The sequence below is a fragment of the Oncorhynchus keta genome, chromosome 33 (genome assembly GCF_023373465.1).
Source record: "Oncorhynchus keta strain PuntledgeMale-10-30-2019 chromosome 33, Oket_V2, whole genome shotgun sequence".
Classification (NCBI taxonomy): Eukaryota; Metazoa; Chordata; class Actinopteri; order Salmoniformes; family Salmonidae; genus Oncorhynchus; species Oncorhynchus keta.
In genome coordinates this window covers 7,493,235-7,510,230 of record NC_068453.1, presented here as the reverse complement: position 1 = coordinate 7,510,230, position 16,996 = coordinate 7,493,235, and the positions used below count along the sequence as shown (strand labels likewise).

The 16,996-nt window shown below is 43.9% G+C and overlaps 1 protein-coding gene across 6 annotated transcripts in view; it reads left to right on the top strand.

Moving 5' to 3' along the window:
- The first annotated feature begins 5,521 nt into the window (after positions 1-5,521).
- tbc1d22a (TBC1 domain family, member 22a) overlaps positions 5,522-16,996 on the top strand; it is a 198,151-nt gene continuing 186,676 nt past the window's right edge. For all 6 annotated transcript variants that reach the window (XM_035748532.2, XM_035748529.2, XM_035748530.2 and 3 more), the window contains exons 1-5: positions 5,522-5,721; positions 6,655-6,711; positions 10,210-10,393; positions 10,559-10,784; positions 12,226-12,390. In XM_035748532.2, coding sequence (XP_035604425.1) covers positions 5,660-5,721; positions 6,655-6,711; positions 10,210-10,393; positions 10,559-10,784; positions 12,226-12,390 — 694 coding nt within the window. In that variant the 5' untranslated portion in view covers positions 5,522-5,659. The remainder of the gene's footprint in view (positions 5,722-6,654; positions 6,712-10,209; positions 10,394-10,558; positions 10,785-12,225; positions 12,391-16,996) is intronic.

Genomic DNA, 16,996 nt, shown 5'->3' with positions numbered 1-16,996 from the left:
TCATCAGTGTGAACATGCCTTAGGCATGCTGCAAGGAGGCATGAGGACTGCAGATGTGGCCAGGGCAATAAATTGCAATGTCCGTACTGTGAGAAGCCTAAGACAGCGCTACAGGGAGACAGGACAGATCGTCCTCGCAGTGGCAGACCACTTGTAACAAGACAAGCACAGGATCAGTACATCAGAACATCACACCTGCGGGACAGGCACAGGATGGCAACAACAACTGCCCGAGTTACACCAGGAATGCAGAATCCCTCTATCCTGTCCATAATAGGCTGAGAGAGGCTGGACTGAGGGCTTGTAAGCCTGTTGTAAGGCAGGTTCGCACCAGACATCACCGGCAACAACGTCGCCAATGGGCACAAACCCACCGTCGCAGGACCAGACATGACTTGCAAAAAGTGCTCTTCACTGAAAAGTCACGGTTTTGTCACACCAGGGGTGATGGTCGGATTCGCATTTATTGTCGAAGGACTAAGCTTTACATTGATGCCTGTACTTTGGAGTAGGATACATTTTGAGGTGGAGGGTCCATCATGGTCTGGGGCGGTGTGTCACAGCATCATCGGACTGAGCTTGTTGACATTGCAGGCAATCTCAATGCTGTGCGTTACAGGGAAAACATCCTCCTCCCTCATGTTTTACCCTTCCTGCAGGCTCATCCTGACATGACCCTCCAGCATGACAATGCCACCAGCCATACTGCTCGTTCTGTGCATGAATTCCTGCAAATGTCACTGTTCTGCCATAGCCAGCGAAGAGCCCGGATCTCAGTCCCATTGAGCATGTCTGGGACCTGTATGATCGGGGGGTGAGGGCTAGGGCCATTCCCCCCAGAAATGTCCGGGAACTTACAGATGCCTTGGTGGAAGGGTAACATCTCACAGCAAGAACTGGCAAATCTGGTGCAGTCCATGAGGAGGAGATGCACTGCAGTACTTAATGCAGCTGTTGGCCACACCAGATACTCACTGTTACTTTTGATTTTGACCCCCCCTTTGTTCAGGGACACATTATTCCATTTCTGTTAGTCACATGTATGTGAAAATTGTTCAGTTTATGTCTCAGTTGTTGAATCTTGTTGTGTTCATGCAAATATTTACACATGTGAAGTTTGCTTAATATAAATCCAATTGACAGTGAGAGGACGTTTCTTTTTTTTGCTGAGTTTAGCTAACCATGAGCTAGGTCCAGTGGCTTCAAAAATATTCACCCCCCTTGGCATTTTTCCTATTTTGTTGCATTACAACCTGGAATTAAAATGTTTTTTTTTGGGGGGTTGTATCATTTGATTTACACAACATGCCTGCCACTTTGAAGATACAAAATATTTTTTATTAGGAAAAAAAAACAGAACTTGAGCATGCCTAACTATTCACCCCCTCCCCCCCAAAGTAAATATTTGTAGATCCACCTTTTGCGGCAATTACAGCTGTATGTTTCTTGGGGTATGTCTCTATAAGCTTGGCACATCTAGCCACTGGGATTTTGTCAGTTCTTCAAGGCAAAACGGATCCAGCTCCTTCAAGTTAGATAGGTTCCGCTGGTGTACAGCAATCTTGAAGTCGTACCACAGACACTCAATTGGATTGAGGCTTTGACTAGGCAATTCCAAGACATTTAAATGTTTCCCCTTAAACCACTTCAGTGTTGCTTTAGCAGTATGCCGAGGGTCATTGTCCTGCTGGAAGGTGAACCTCCGTCCCAGTCTCAAATCTCTGGAAGACTGAAACAGGTTTCCCTCAAGAATTTCCCTGTATTTAGCGCCATCCATCATTCCTTCAATTCAGACCCGTTACCCAGTCCCTGCTGATGGAAAAACATCCCCATAGCATGATGCTGTCACCATCATGCTTCACTGTGGGGTTGGTGTTTTCGGGGTGATGAGAGGTGTTGGGTTGCGTCAGACATAGCATTTTCCTTGATGGCCAAAATGCTCAATTTTAGTATCATCTGACCAGAGTACCTTCTTCCATATGTTTGGGGAGTCTCCCACATGCCTTTTGGCGAACACCAAACGTGTTTGCTTGTTTTTGTCTTTAATTAATTGCTTTTTTATGGCCACTGTTCCGTAAAGCCCAGCTCTGTGGAGTGTATGGCTTAAAGTGGTCCTATGGACAGATGCTCCAATCTCCGCTGTGGAGCTTTGCAGCTCCTTCAGGGTTATCTTTGGTTTCTTTGTTGCCTCTCTGATCAATGCCCTTCTAGCCTGGTCCGTTTTGGTGGGTGGCCCTCTCTTGGCAGGTTTGTTGTGGTGCCATATTCTTTATATTTTTGTAAGACTGGATTTAATGGTGCTCTGTGGGATGTTCAACGTTTCTGATATTTTTTTGTAACCCAACCCTGATCTGATCTGTACTTCTCCAAAACTGTGTCCCTGACCTGTTTGGAGAGCTCCTTGGTTGTCATGCTGCCACTTGCTTGGTGGTGCCCCTTGCTTAGTGGTAGGGCCTTTCAGAACAGGTGTATATATACAATGAGATCATGTGACAGATCATGCGACACTTATATTGCACCCAGGTGGACTTTATTTAACTAATTATATGACCTCTGAAGGTAATTGGTTGCACCAAATCGTATTTAGGGGATTCATAGCAAAGGGGGTGAATATACACTCACCACTTTCCAGGTTTTTATTTTTTAGAATCTTCTGAAACTTTAAATGTTTTAATTTCACTTCAACAATTTGGACTATTATGTCCATTACATGAAATCCAAATAAAAAATCAATTTAATTTACAGGTTGTAATGCAACAAAATAGGAAAAACCCCAAGGGGAATGAATACTTTTGTTAGGCACTGTAGCTACTGCAGATAACAGGCATTTAGACAGATAATTTGCCCAAGACAGTTCACAGAATTGCCCATTTATTAATTACAAAATGTAGCTTTCCTTTTCTGAGAGGGAGATTCATACAGTTAACAAAATGTTACACCAGGGTAACCCTACACGAAACACAGCACTTATTTGAAATCTTTCCAAAATCCAAAATGAATTTTGGATATATATTGATATTTATCTTTATTTTTTGGGGTAAGGGGACCCTAGCCTTGACCACTTATGTCTGGAACCAGCATAGTACTGATCTTAACTGTTTGTTGCTGCTTTTGATCATTTTATCTGTATATCTTTAGCAGACACTCTTATCCAGAGCAATCAGGGTTAAGTGCCTTGCTCAAGAACACATCATACATTTTCACTCTAGTTGGCTCTGGGGTTCAAACCAGGAAACTTTCAGTTACTTGCCCAATGCTCTTAACCATTAGACTACCTGCCACCATGTACAGGAAATCATCATCTGTCATCTTCTTCTTCGGTGGGGTTTATTGGCGGTTGGAATCCAACGTTATGGTGCATTACTATCTTATGTTTTACCGAGTAGTGGCTGAACGACGACACAGATAATATAGAGCTGGCAGGATTTTCCATGCACCGGCAGAACAGAGAAGCTACGTCTGGTAAGATGTCTATTTCTCAATAACAGCTGGTGCGAGTTATTGCTCACCTGAGGTAACTGTAGACCACAATATCTACCAAGAGAGTTCTCATCTATATTATTCATAGCCGTCTATTTACCACCACAAACCGATGCTGGCACTAAGACCGCACACAACCAACTATATAAGGTCATTAGCAAACAATAAAATGCTCATCCTGAAGTGGCGCTCCTAGTGGTCGCGGACTTTAATGCAGGCAAACTTTAATCCGTTTGACCTCATTTCTACCAGCATGTCACATGTGCAACCAGAGGGAAAAAAATCTAGACCATCTTTACTCCACACACACAGATGCATACAAAGTTCTCCCCCACCCTCCATTTGGCAAATCTGACCATAATTCTATCCTCCTGATTCCTGTTTACAAGCAAAAACTAAAGCAGGAAGTTCCAGTGACTCGCTCAATATGGAAGTGGTCAGATGACGCGGATGCAACGCTACAGGACTGTTTTGGTAACACAGACTGGAATATGTTCTGGGATTAATCCAATGGCATTGAGGAGTATACCACCTTAGTCATCGGCTTCATCAATAAGTGCATTGACGATGTCGTCCCCACAGTGACCACCTTTAAACAGGTCAACATTCACAAAGCCACGGGGCCAGAATCATTACTAGGACATTTACTCAAAGCATCTGCGGACCAATTGGCAAGTGTCTTCACTGACATTTTCAACATCTCCCTGACGGAGTCTGTAATGCCTACATGTTTCAAGCAGTCCACCATAGTCCCTGTGCCCAAGGAAGCGAAGGTGTCCTGCCTAAATGACTACCGCCCCGTAGCACTCACGTCGGTAGCCATGAAGTGCTTGAAAGACTGGTCATGGCTAACATCAACAGCATCCCCCCGGATATTCTAGACCCACTCCAATTCGCCTCCGTCCAAACAGATCCACAGATGACGCAATCTCAATCGCACTCCACACTGCACTTTCCCACCTGGACAAAAGGAACACCTATGTGAGAATGCTGTTCATTGAGTACAGTTCAGCATTTAACACCATAGTGCCCTCAAAGCTCATCACTAAGCAAAGAACCCTGGGACTAAACATCTCCCTCTGCAACTGGATCCTGCACTTCCTGACAGGCCGCCCCCAGGTGGTAAGGATAGGTAACAACACATCTGACACGCTGATCCTCAACACTGGGGCCCTTCAGGGGTGTGTACATAGTATTTCTTTACTTAATATTTTTTTGGTTTAGTCGCTAAATATTTTCTTAACTCTTCTTGAACTGCACTGTTGGTTAAGGTATGGTACGTAAGCATTTCACAGTAAGGTCTACAGTTTGATTTATTTTTTATTTAACCTTTATCTAGACAAGTCAGTTAAGAACAAATTATTATTTACAATGACAGCTTAACGCCGCCAAACCTGGACAAATTGTGCTCCGGCCTATGGGACTCCCAATCACGGCCGGTTGTGATACAGCCTATAATCAAACCAGGGTCTGAAGTGACGCCTCTAGCACTGAGATGCAGTGCCTTAGACCGCTGTGCCACTCAGGAGCCAATTTGATTGATTTGATATCCTCCACATTCTGTACTGGAGTGTGGGCCAGAGACAGGGAGAAACTAAATCCTACCTGCCAGCTCATCTGCCATCCACACTGACCGTTTATATTATACCTCGTTCAAGTACTAGTCTACACAAGGAAACTTGGAAATGTCCGACTTGCTCAATGGTTGTTGTTAATCACGTGCTGCGTTTCCTATTTCCGACTAGGACTTGAACGCGGTATTGGACCTCAGCGACGTTTACTGCGTTCACAAAGCTAGTCGGAACAATGAAACTTGGACATTTCTGTCTTCCTGGTACGTTGAACGTGGCACGTAGATAACTATAGCCAGTCGGTCAATTCAGAGTTTCTAGTTTCGACGAGCACATGAATGCAGCAACTGACACATTTGAAGATGACGTCAACCGCGTCTCAACTCACATACAGTAAATTGTACTTGTGATTGGTCGATGGCTAGGCATTGTGAAACTGACCAATCCCTACAGCGCTTGCTCAGACTAACGCAGCTCCAACATGGCGGCGTTCTGAGTTTTGGAGGAGGGAACTGGGCGTAAATAAACACGCTTTAGACTTTAAAAAAAACTTTCGGTAACAACACTCGCATTTTTGTGTTTGTGACATATTGTACCAGGGAAAGAAAATGTCAACTGACGGAAACAAGAAACAATTCTGGAAAAGAAATACAGCTAAGGTCCCTGGCAGGTATAAGTGACGTGTTCCTTCTTGGTAGCTACATTTGCTCACTGCTTGTTAGCTAGCTCCGTTGCACTATTACATTCGAAATTACAGGTCACACTGACTGTAACGTTGAGACATTTAGTTTTTCACTAATCCAATAATTGTGTGTTGCTTCATGTCATACTTTATGGGGTTGTCAAACGTGCGCATGCTCTTGCCTCAGTGATTCTGGAGAACATATCACCAGCCGCTAACGTTAGCTAAATGCTTGTAGTATGAGTTCGTCGTTTGGTATTCAGCTAGCTTAGCAAACCAGATAGCCAAGCCTAGCATTCCTTGCTAGGAAGTTTGTTAAACTTTCTAAGGTTTTTATTTAGCTAGCTGTTAGCCTTTTCTGATTTAACTGACTCGTTGTCAGAGCGTATTGTCAATATAGCAAAAAATAAATATCAATATGACGTATTGAACTTATTTCTGATGTGTAGCTAAGTTCCAAGTAACTTTACATTTAGGCTCCAGTTCGCTAACTTTCTAAGATTTTAATTTAGCTAGCTAGTAGCCTTTCCGGGTTGAACTGACTCGTTGTCAGAGCGTATTGTCGTCATAACGTTACCAGCAATGAAATTCACAAGACGACTTATTGAACTTTATGATGTGTAGCCACGTTAAGTAACTTTACGTTTAGGCTAGATGGCTACATGCTCATCAAATAATCAAATGCGGCATCATATTGCCAACTACTGTTGACAGCTGCTTTCAAATGAAACCTAAGTAAACCAAAGTTGGTCTGCTCAATGAATTTTCTCATTATTGGAGTGCACTTTAACTTAATCAAGACATTTGTTGACAGAGACATGTTATCCACTATTTACTATAATACACTGTAATACATTAATTCAGTAGATTTTCTTGTCAAAGCATAGCAATAGGTCATTGTGTTTTTTCCCCTCTCCACAGCATACAACATGTGTATGGTGCTCAACATCCTCCTTTCGACCCTCTTCTGCATGCTAAGTAAGTGTCTGATTAGTTGTGCGGTGTATGTCCAACAGTATGTCTGAGTCCCAAATGGCTCCCCATATCCTTCTAGTGCTACACAATATAGGGAATAACTTGCCATTAGGGACATATTCTATAATGAATGAATGAATGAATGGTGACTGTTGCTCTCTGGTATGTAGGTAGCCTTAGTCCTTTGATAGGGGATTTAAGATGGCCATTCATGTTGGAGTAGTGGACTGACCTGAAAATCCAGTTTCTAACTTTCAGGAAATGCTGAGGTTAAAATTCAATGCTATTATAACTTCCTTTCGCCTCAATCACACCGGCAGCGACATTGGATTTTGGTACAACAGAAGTACATTAATTTACTATGGAACGCTGTGCTTTCCTTGCTTCATTGCATTGCAGAGACAGTTGCAGTGTGTTGCATACGTTGTATTTATCCAACATACGCATCAAATGATATGGCTTGACAGAAATGGTAGCAGAAGTTTCTAACTTTCAGGAAATGCTGAGGCTAAAATTCAATGCTATTATAACTTCCTTTCGCCTTGATCACAGCGACATTGGATTTTGGTTCACCAGAACTTGAACTTTTGTTGCAGACATATCCAGATGACACTGTATACCATTTTGCACAATGATGCTGTCTGTGTGATCGATGAATTAGGACTATTGTAATTAAAAGAAACACTGCATGTCCTTGTTTGACTGTCTTTTTAAGCACCCGTTTGACTTGATTGAGGATAGGGGATTATGTCCGCTCCACTTTTGCCTGGGTGTCTAACTGTTTAATCAGCACTAGCTACATTGTTTCCTTGCCAATAAAACAGCAAATTGGCATAAGGGCAATTCCACGGTAATAACATTATGCTTTGACTCAGGTTTTTCACTTTCAAATGTATGACAAACAAAAAATACATTAATTTCAAAGTTCACCAAACCATACAAATCTATGCACAATGACTTTGGTAAGGGAATTACAATAAAATCTCCCTCATGTTTTTATGAGACCACATTGTCCAAAAGCTCCGAATTAAGATTCAAAGATGTCTGCAGAAATAATGGCATGTCAGCTCATTTTTTACAAGTTTGAACATCACAGCGGAGGACAGTACAATACAGCAGCGTTCAGTAAAGTATGCTACTGTATTGTCCTATATTATACTGTACTATTGTATGTAACTTTACTGTACTGTGCTCTACTCACTGTTCTGTGCTCTACTCCCTGTACTGCACTCTGCTATCCAAATGTATGTCTGTGATGATAGGTTCAGATTTTGTCCAGTGCGTTTTGTCTGTGGATGTTCACATCAAGGCCAGGGTGGCCTGACCAAATGTGAACTACTTTTCAATGTCCATGAACGTCCGGTGTTGGCCGTTACTCAGTGAGTGAGGATGCTGGTTACAGTAAATTGAAAGAGAGAGGGCTCATGTATAGGTGTCAGTAAGAGCTGGAAGAGGTGACATTAACTGGGTCCATTAACATTAACACTCTTGGTTTGACCACCAGACAACAGAAAGACAAAGAAATCAGTTCTGAGCTGAACATAAGTATGCCAGTGGAAGAGAGGACAGTAGAAGGTGACCCAACTGTGGTTTGCGACACATTATTTTCCATTGTATTCATTTCAGTTGCAGTGGTTTTTTGGGGGGGTAATTCGGCTACCAATTTGGTAACTGATTCGGAGTTTTAATAATTAGTAAACAAAATTGATATCAGTAAATTCACTGTAACGAACTGGTAGGTCTACCATTACTTGTTACTTCTGTGAGCTTACATTATCCTCCCTCATGATGGAGAGAAATGAGAAAATATCTTAAGATATGTGGGGTTTTGGTAACAGAATTAGAAGGCACAAGACTATTTCTTAAACTTACAGAAGGTAAACCATTTCTCCAATACTAAATATAAGGGTTGATATTAGTTGGCAAGGGTCTATACATCGACATTATTGTGTTTTAATACATTTCTAATACCGTTTAAGACTTTTTCTGGTAGATGTTTAAGACCCCTTTTCCATCTGTTTATCCAGAAATAAAACCTTTAATTATGCCACATTTTTTAGATGGAAAATGTATACCTTAAATTTGCCAAAATATATACTCTTCGCTTTCATTTGACACAATTTTATATGCGCCTATGAACTTCACATTTTGGTGCTCATGGGTCGTTTTCAATGGAAATGCTCTAAAGCAGAGACAGATTTGGCACCTAGAAGGGTTTACTTCTCAGGCTGTGGCACCTACATCTGTTAGATTAACTCACACAGACCCAAGGTAGGCTTAATCAAATATTCTATATAGGTAACCGAATAATAATCTCTCTACTGGCTCTTTGGGCTGTGCAGCACAGTTCAGTCCAGTTCAGTCCAGCATAGTTCTGAAACTCCACCCACCCATCTGCTCACGTACCTGTATACCAAGTATATTCTCCCGACTGTTGGTTGACAAGGAGAGAGCGGAAACAGATGAAACAGCTGATCTTCAGTAATAGGCTTTTGTTGCTTTGCCTTTAGATTAAAGTGCTGCAAGTCTAATCATGTGGCTGATGTCCACAGAGGGGTTTATTTCATTGACTTGTTATTGTTAGGCTGACTTCCATGGTTTTATCACCTGTCAGGAGTGGGCTAGTTACAAGTAGTCATATTGAACTTGGCTTTGCTTTTGTTATGCTAATGCTTTCGTTTTGAGTGAAAATAATAAGATGGAAAGGAAGGGTCCCCTCTCTCCTTCCACCCGTGCTGCTTTTCAATCTCTGGTGCACACCTGAGTCTCATGGACACGAGAGGAAAAAGGATAAATTAAATTGGCTTTTTATTACGTTCCCCCCTGAAGAAAACGTCTCTCATACACAAAGGAAGGTTTTATGTGAGAAATTGTTGTTAATTGATTTAATCTGCGCTGTGATTGTGTACCTTTTACAATAAGCTTTTTGAAATTATTCAAATAGATGCTGACTCATTGATTGTCCTTGCGGAATGTTTTTGTGATTGTTTAATTTCTTTCATTATGGTCATTCAGTTTTTCCCCCCCAACATTCTCGTCAGTCAGTTCTTTTCAACATCGGCTCACTGCGTCAACGTGAGAATATCCATCTGTAGATGGGGCACAGCTGCAGTCTCATTAATAGAACTTAAAAATACACCCAATTGAGCTTTTTTGGAATTTAGTACAAGTGTATGTTCTTTGGCTGAAGTAGGCACATTTTGACCAACTGTATTCGGCATTTGAATCTTAATTCAATTGAATGAACAGTTGAGGGATGTTTGAAGTGGCCCTACCAGGGTGAATTTGTCTCCCAGTCCTAATCTTTCATGGCCTTTCTGTTCATCCTTTCTAAGTTTTACACCTGTCATTCAATTCACCATTATTACCAACCTCTTCCACCTTCTGCTAAAAAAATAACATGAATTGAAAATACATTTATAATTTGGGGTTTTTGGTCTCTTTTTTTAATGCTTTGGATGACTTCTAGTACCCTTAACTTCTCATCTTTCCCCATCTTAGTCTAATCAAAGTGGGCAACAAGCCCCAGATTACACTGGCAGGGAAGCCAAAGAAAGCCACCACCTTCCAGGAGTTTGAGAGCATCACCAGCGATGCCTGGGACGTGGGGGACGACGACGACGAGCTGCTCGCCATGGCCGCACAGAACCTCAACATCGAGGTCGTCATGGAAACCGCTAACAAGGTGATTCTATGTTGTCAACATACACAGCAGTCAGTCGTCCTTGGGTGTTTCAAAGGCCCTTATGTACTCATAAGCCCTGTTTATATTAACTTATATGCCCTTATAATACATTAAGCTGTTTTTAAGGAGTTACATTTTTTAAAATATGTTATTGTCATTTTGCAGGTGATTGAGAACCACAGCAAGCAGCAGGAGAAGCAGAGACAGGACGATGCCGACGCGTCAGAGCTGGAGGACCGAGAGGAAGAGGAGCATGAGGAAGAGGTGGAAGAGCAGTGGGAGGAAGGGGAGGAATTGACCCCTGAGGTGTCGTTTGCTTGTGAGCCCAGCCCGCTAAGTGATGGCAGACTGGTGAAGTCACTGAGTGAGGCCCCCATCGGATCACCTAAGGGTAAGTAGACATATGTCGCACGTTTCTCTTCTCGGTCTCTCTCCTCTCTATCCATCAATCAACAAACAGAGAAAAAAATGTAAGCGTCAGGTGAGGTGACAGATGTGGGGAGCAACTTCCTAACAAGGAAGGAATCTTGAAAGGAGGAACCCCACTCCATAGGGCCCATCTCCTCTGTTTTCAGTCTTCACCAACTCCTTCTATACACAATATTTCCTCTCCCCCTGCCTCTGCTCTGAGCCTGCTAGGCTTTTCATGTTCATTTGTTAGTGTGGTAGCAGCAGCAGCAGAGGGTGGTGTTTGTCTTGTGCAGTAGGGAACATCTGCCTGCTGTCTGTGGTGGTGCAGGAGATAAGACAGCAGCCCTAACTCCAGTATTATCTCCATGGAGGAGACACTGGCAGAGTAGACACTGTCTGGTGTCTGCTCCATTCATCTGTGTTGGTCAGTACACACGCATATATATCTCTCACTCACACACACAAAAGACAGACCCGCGCATCTGATGTGTTCATACACGGACCCCTACTCGCCCACGGACCCCTACTCGCACACTGGGAGAGACCTCATATTGTCTGTGATCGTTCTTCTCTCTATTGTAGTGCTTGGGTAAATTATATATCATGGTGATTATGCAGTGGAGGTTGAGCGACCCACTCTGTTCTTTGCCTGCAGGAAGTGATAGTATTCACACACTCCCCTTTGCATGCTGTGTTCAAACCAAGCTGCCGTCTTGAGCTCAACTCATCACAAAAAAATCTGTGTTCATTTTCCTTTAGTCACATCACTATAATATTGTCTGTCTGGTAGCTTCTCTCTACCCCGTCTCCTAACCTGGCACTCCCCTCCCTCCACGCTTTCAGCCTACAAACAAGCTGCTCTCTGCTAATGGAGAGACAGACAGAGAGAGAGTGGCCTGACCTCGGCCCTGCAGCACTCTACACCTTCTCTGCGTGTCCTCCGCTGTCCTCTACTTCTGCTGCTGGGAACAAACTCTACTCTGCCTTGTTATTGTCTGTAATGGGGCTCCCGTGTGGCACAGCGGTCTAAGGCACTGCATCTCAGTGCTAGAGTCGTCAGTACAGAACCTGGTTCGATTCCAGGCTGTATCACAACTGGCCGTGATTGGGAGTCCCATAGGGAGGCGCACAATTGTTAGGGTTAGGCCTGGGGTAGGCTGTCATTGTAAGTAAGAATTTGTTCTTAACTGACTTGTCTAGTTAAATAAATATAAAAATGCGGGATTGCTGTTACTGTAGTGGAGAAAGGTGGTTGGGTTACAGTGGTTGGGTTACAGTGTTTGTGTGAATTCAATGGGTGTGCTCAGAGGAAAGGTGCTTGCAACAGGTGTGCGTGTTTATCTGTATTTTTGCGTGTGATCAAGTGTGTGCATCTTTGTGTGTTTGTTCTCAGTATCTCTCCCCTCTCTCTGTTTATCCAGATGCGTCGCTCCACAGACAGCAGTCCCTGCCCCACCGGCCCACCATCCCCATGGTGGCTCGTATAGCTGACCAGAACACCTCCGGGACCCCAGCCATGACAGAGAGAGAGGCATCCCGCCTGGACAAGTTTAAACAGGTCCTGGCTGGACCCAACACTGACCTTGGTATGTTGCTGGATATTAATTACAGATCTAAAATCAGACTCATGTAGGAATGGTGCTCATATGGATCATCGAACCCAATACCTTTTTGAAGCTCTGATATGTGCTTCGTGTAGGAATGTTACCACTCAACCACACAGGTTCACCCCAATCCTGAACTAAACCATTTAGGGGAAAGATATCTGACCTTGTATCATTGTGTTGGGTTCGCAACACCTCCCCGTCTCACCTTCTAATGGAAAACCCAGTTCACAGCTCTGTGCTAAAGAACTCCATCTGAGAAAACAAGCAGTGAAACATCTGCTGTGTTCTAACGATGCCATATGAATAGCTGAGGGGGAACTAAACTTTTCCATCTGGCCAGTGGCCACCGTGCATAATCCAAGGGACACAAATGATGCTTTTAGTTTGTACTTGCTCGTTCTCTTGCTTTACTTCTACTGTACTCCTTTGAGACGAGATGGTGCTTTAACTTGTGATCCAAGGCTGTAATGGGGTAACGGCAGTAGCTTTGGTATTGTTCTTCCATGGGCATTTATATGGCCGATTTGAACATTTGTTTTGTGTGTTTTACGCTTTCAACGTCTAAGGGCTGTTCTATGGGTGATATGAAGGAGTCTATTCACCCATTGACTTCAGCTTGTTCTCCTATAAGTTTCAAGGTTTTGTTCTTTGTCAGTCCTCTAATCCTGCAGTATCTGTCTGGCTTATCAGCTCCGTCCTGGAAAGGCATGGGGGCAGATTGGTATGACTTGCATTGGAGCTGCTCAGGTGTGTGTCTGTGTGTGTGTACTTACGTGTTGTCGGGCTCGCTCTTAACCATTTTGTACCGTTGATGATTTTCCCTGCAGTCGGCTTTTGTAATGCTCTGAATATCCTTGGATTGTGCTGTGTGATTGTATGTGTGCTGTCTGATCCGCCTCAATGATTCCAGCTTCCGTCGTTGTGCCTGAGCCAGAGGTGGAGGCGACTTAGCGAGGTTATACCTGTGAGGGAGTCGGTTCTATTGTGTGAGGGAGTCGGTTCTATTGTTTGAGTCATTGTGATAGCGCTGATTCAGCCCAGTGGCTAGATCATTTTGTGAGGCTGTGTCACTGACTGTCTCTTTGGTTTATACAACGGGAGGTAAGCTATTAGTCATGAAGTGGTTCAGGGTTGTGCTGAGACACATGAGGGAATAGGATTGGGGTAAGTGATGTGCTGAATGTCAAAGAAGACCACTTCTGATTTTGAAAGGCAAAGACCATACATAACAGGTTTGCCTTTTTTGCCAAACATTCTATTTTCAGTAGACGCATGTAACCGGGACAACTCATGACTAAACAATGGTCCACTGTATAGAGCTTGAGACACAAGTTGATACACAACCTGTGGTTTTAAAAACCCAACAATGCAATTATCAATGACAATATATTACTAGAAAAATACCCAAGAAATAAGAATATGAAATACACAAAGTAAGTAACCATACTATATACTGGAAATATTTAAACAGTCACTTCTAATACCATATTTACGTGTGCAGGGATACTGGAGTGATGGAGGTAGATATATATATTTTATTTATTTTGATTGAACTTGGGTGGTTGACGATTTTCCGGGCCTTATTTTCACACCGTCTGATATAGAGATCCTGGATGGTAGAGAGCTTGGCCCCACTGATGTACTGGGCTGTCCGCACAACCCTCTGTAGCGCCATGTGATTGAGGGCGGTGCTATTGCCATACCAAGCAGTGATGCAGCCAGTCAATATGCTCTCAATGGTACAGCTGTAGACCCTTTTGAGGATTTGAGGGCCCATGCCAAACCTTTTCAACCACCATTTTAAGTCCTTAGAGATTTTTGGCACAGAGGAATTTGAAGATCTACTTGCTCCACTGCTGCCCTGTTGATGTGGATGGGGGCGTGTTAGCCACCCCTGTTTCCTGAAGTCCACGATCAGCTTCTTGGTCCTGCTGACGTTGAGGAAGAGGTTGTTGCTATGTGACCACACTGCCAGGTCACAGACCTCCTCCCTGTAGGCTGACTCAACGTCGCCGGTGATCAGGCCTACCACCGACGTGTTATCAGCAAACTTGATAATGGTGTTGGAGTTGTGCATGGCCACAGAGTTGTTGAACAGGGAGTACAGGAGGGAACTAAGCACATACCCCTGTGGGGCCCCTGTATTAATGGTCAGCATGGCGGGATGTCCAGGATCCAGTTGCAGAGGGAGGTATTCAGACCCAAAGTCCTAAGCTTGGTGACGAGCTTAGAGTGGACAATAGTGTTGAACACTGAGCTGTAGTCAATTAACAGTATTCTCACATAGGTATTCCTCTTATCTAGGTTGCTGAGGGCAATGTGAAGTGCAATTGAGATTGCATCATCTATGGATCTGTTGGGGCGGTATGCAAACTGGAGTGAGTCTAGTATGGCTGGCAGGAGGCAGTGAATATGTGTCATAACTTGCCTCTCAAAGCACTTAACAATTAGAGAAGTTAGTGACACAGGGTGGTAGTCATTGTGACATGAAGCCTAAGAGTTCTTAGGTGCAGGAATGATTGTGGTCATCTTAAAACGTGGGGATTACAGACTGGGACAAGGGGAGGTTGAAAATGACTGTAATTGCCTGCCAAACTGTTCTGCGCGTGCCCTGGAATACCGTCGGGGCCCAGAGAGTGAGATCACCAATTCCTCTGGGTTGGTGACGTCCCTCACACCTGGCTCGATGTTGTTGTCAAAACGTGCATAAAATACATTGAGTTTGTCTGGTAGAGAGGCATCGTTGGGCAGATCACGGTTGGGTCTCCCTTTGTAATACGTAATGGACTAGTCCCTGCCACATACGGTGGTGGGTGGTGGAGTCTGTAATGATTCCACCTTATTCCTATATTATCCTTTTGCTCGTTTGATTACTTTGCGGAGGTCATAGCAGGCCTTCTTGTAATTATTCCTGTTGTCTAAGATGGCACTGTGTGCGGTAGCCCTGTTCTTTAGTTAAGCGCCAACTTGTTAATCCAGGGCTTTTGATAGGGGAAGCAGAAAACCCTCATCGTGGGTACGACGTTGCTGATGCATTTTCTAATGAAGTCTGTGACTGAGGTGGTTAGCTCGTCAATGTTGGCGCTGTAGTCTCAAAACATATTCCAATCAGCACTAGCAAAGCAGTCCTGAAGCACAACCTCTGATTCTGGTGACCGTTTCTCAACCGAGCGAATTGCAGGTTCTTCTTGTTTGAGTTTCTGCTTGTAAACAGCAAGCAAAAGTACGGAGTCATGATCTGATTTTGCCAAATGGATGACGAGGGAGGGCCTTGTATGCATGCTTGACAGGGTAGAATAGCAGTGGTCTAGGACTTTATCGCACGTAGTTGCTTTGGAGAAGTGTTGATGGAAGTTGGGCATCAAGTCAAATTTATTTGTCACATACACATGGTTAGCAGATGTTAATGCGAGTGTAGCCAAATGCTTGTGCTTCTAGTTCCGACAATGCAGTAATAACCAACGAGTAATCTAACCTAACAATTCCAAAACTACAACCGTATACACACAAGTGTAAAGGGATAAAGAATATGTACATAAAGATATAGTACAGAACGGCATAGGCAATGTGCAGTAGATGGTATCGAGTACAGTATATACATATGAGATGAGTAATGTAGGGTATGTAAACAAAAGTGGCATAGTTAAAGTGGCTAGTGATATATTTTACATCAATTTCCATTATTAAAGTGGCTGGAGTTGAGTCAGTGTGTTGGCAGCAGCCACTCAATGTTAGTGGTGGCTGTTTAACAGTCTGATGGCCTTGAGATTGAAAAACAGCTTCTGTCTCTCGGTCCCTGTTTTGATGCACCTGTACTTTCCTCGCCTTCTGGATGATAGCGGGGTGAACAGGCAGTGGCTCGGGTAGTTGTTGTCCATGATTATCTTTTTGGCCTTCCTGTGACATCGGGTGGTGTAGGTGTCTTGGAGGGTAGGTAGTTTGCCCCTGGTGATGCATTGTGCAGACCTCCATAACCTCTGTAGAGTCTTACGGTTGTGGGCGGAGCAGTTGCCATACCAGGCGGTGATACAGCCCGACAGGATGCTCTCGATTGTGCATCTGTAGAAGTTTGAGTGCTTTTGGTGATGATTGAGTTGGAGGCGTGCATGGCCACGCAGTCGTGGGTGAACAGGGAGTACAGGAGAGGGCTCAGAACGCACCCTTGTGGGGCCCCAGTGTTGAGGATCAGCGGGGTGGAGATGTTGTTACCTACCCTCACCATCTGGGGGCGGCCCGTCAGGAAGTCCAGGACCCAGTTGCACAGAGCGGGGTCGAGACCCAGGGTCTCGAGCGTGATGACGAGTTTGGAGGGTACTTTGGAGGGTACTATGGTGTTAAATGCTAGTTGAGGAACAGAATTCTCACATAGGTATTCCTCTTGTGCAGATGGGTTAGGGCAGTGTGGTTGAGATTGCATCGTCTGTGGACCTATTTGGGCGGTAAGCAAATTGGAGTGCGTCTAGGGTGTCATGTAGGGTGGAGGTGATATGGTCCTTGACTAGTGTCTCAAAGCACTTCATGATGACGGAAGTGAGTGCTACGGGGCGGTAGTCGTTTAGCTCAGTTACCTTAGCTTTCTTGGGAA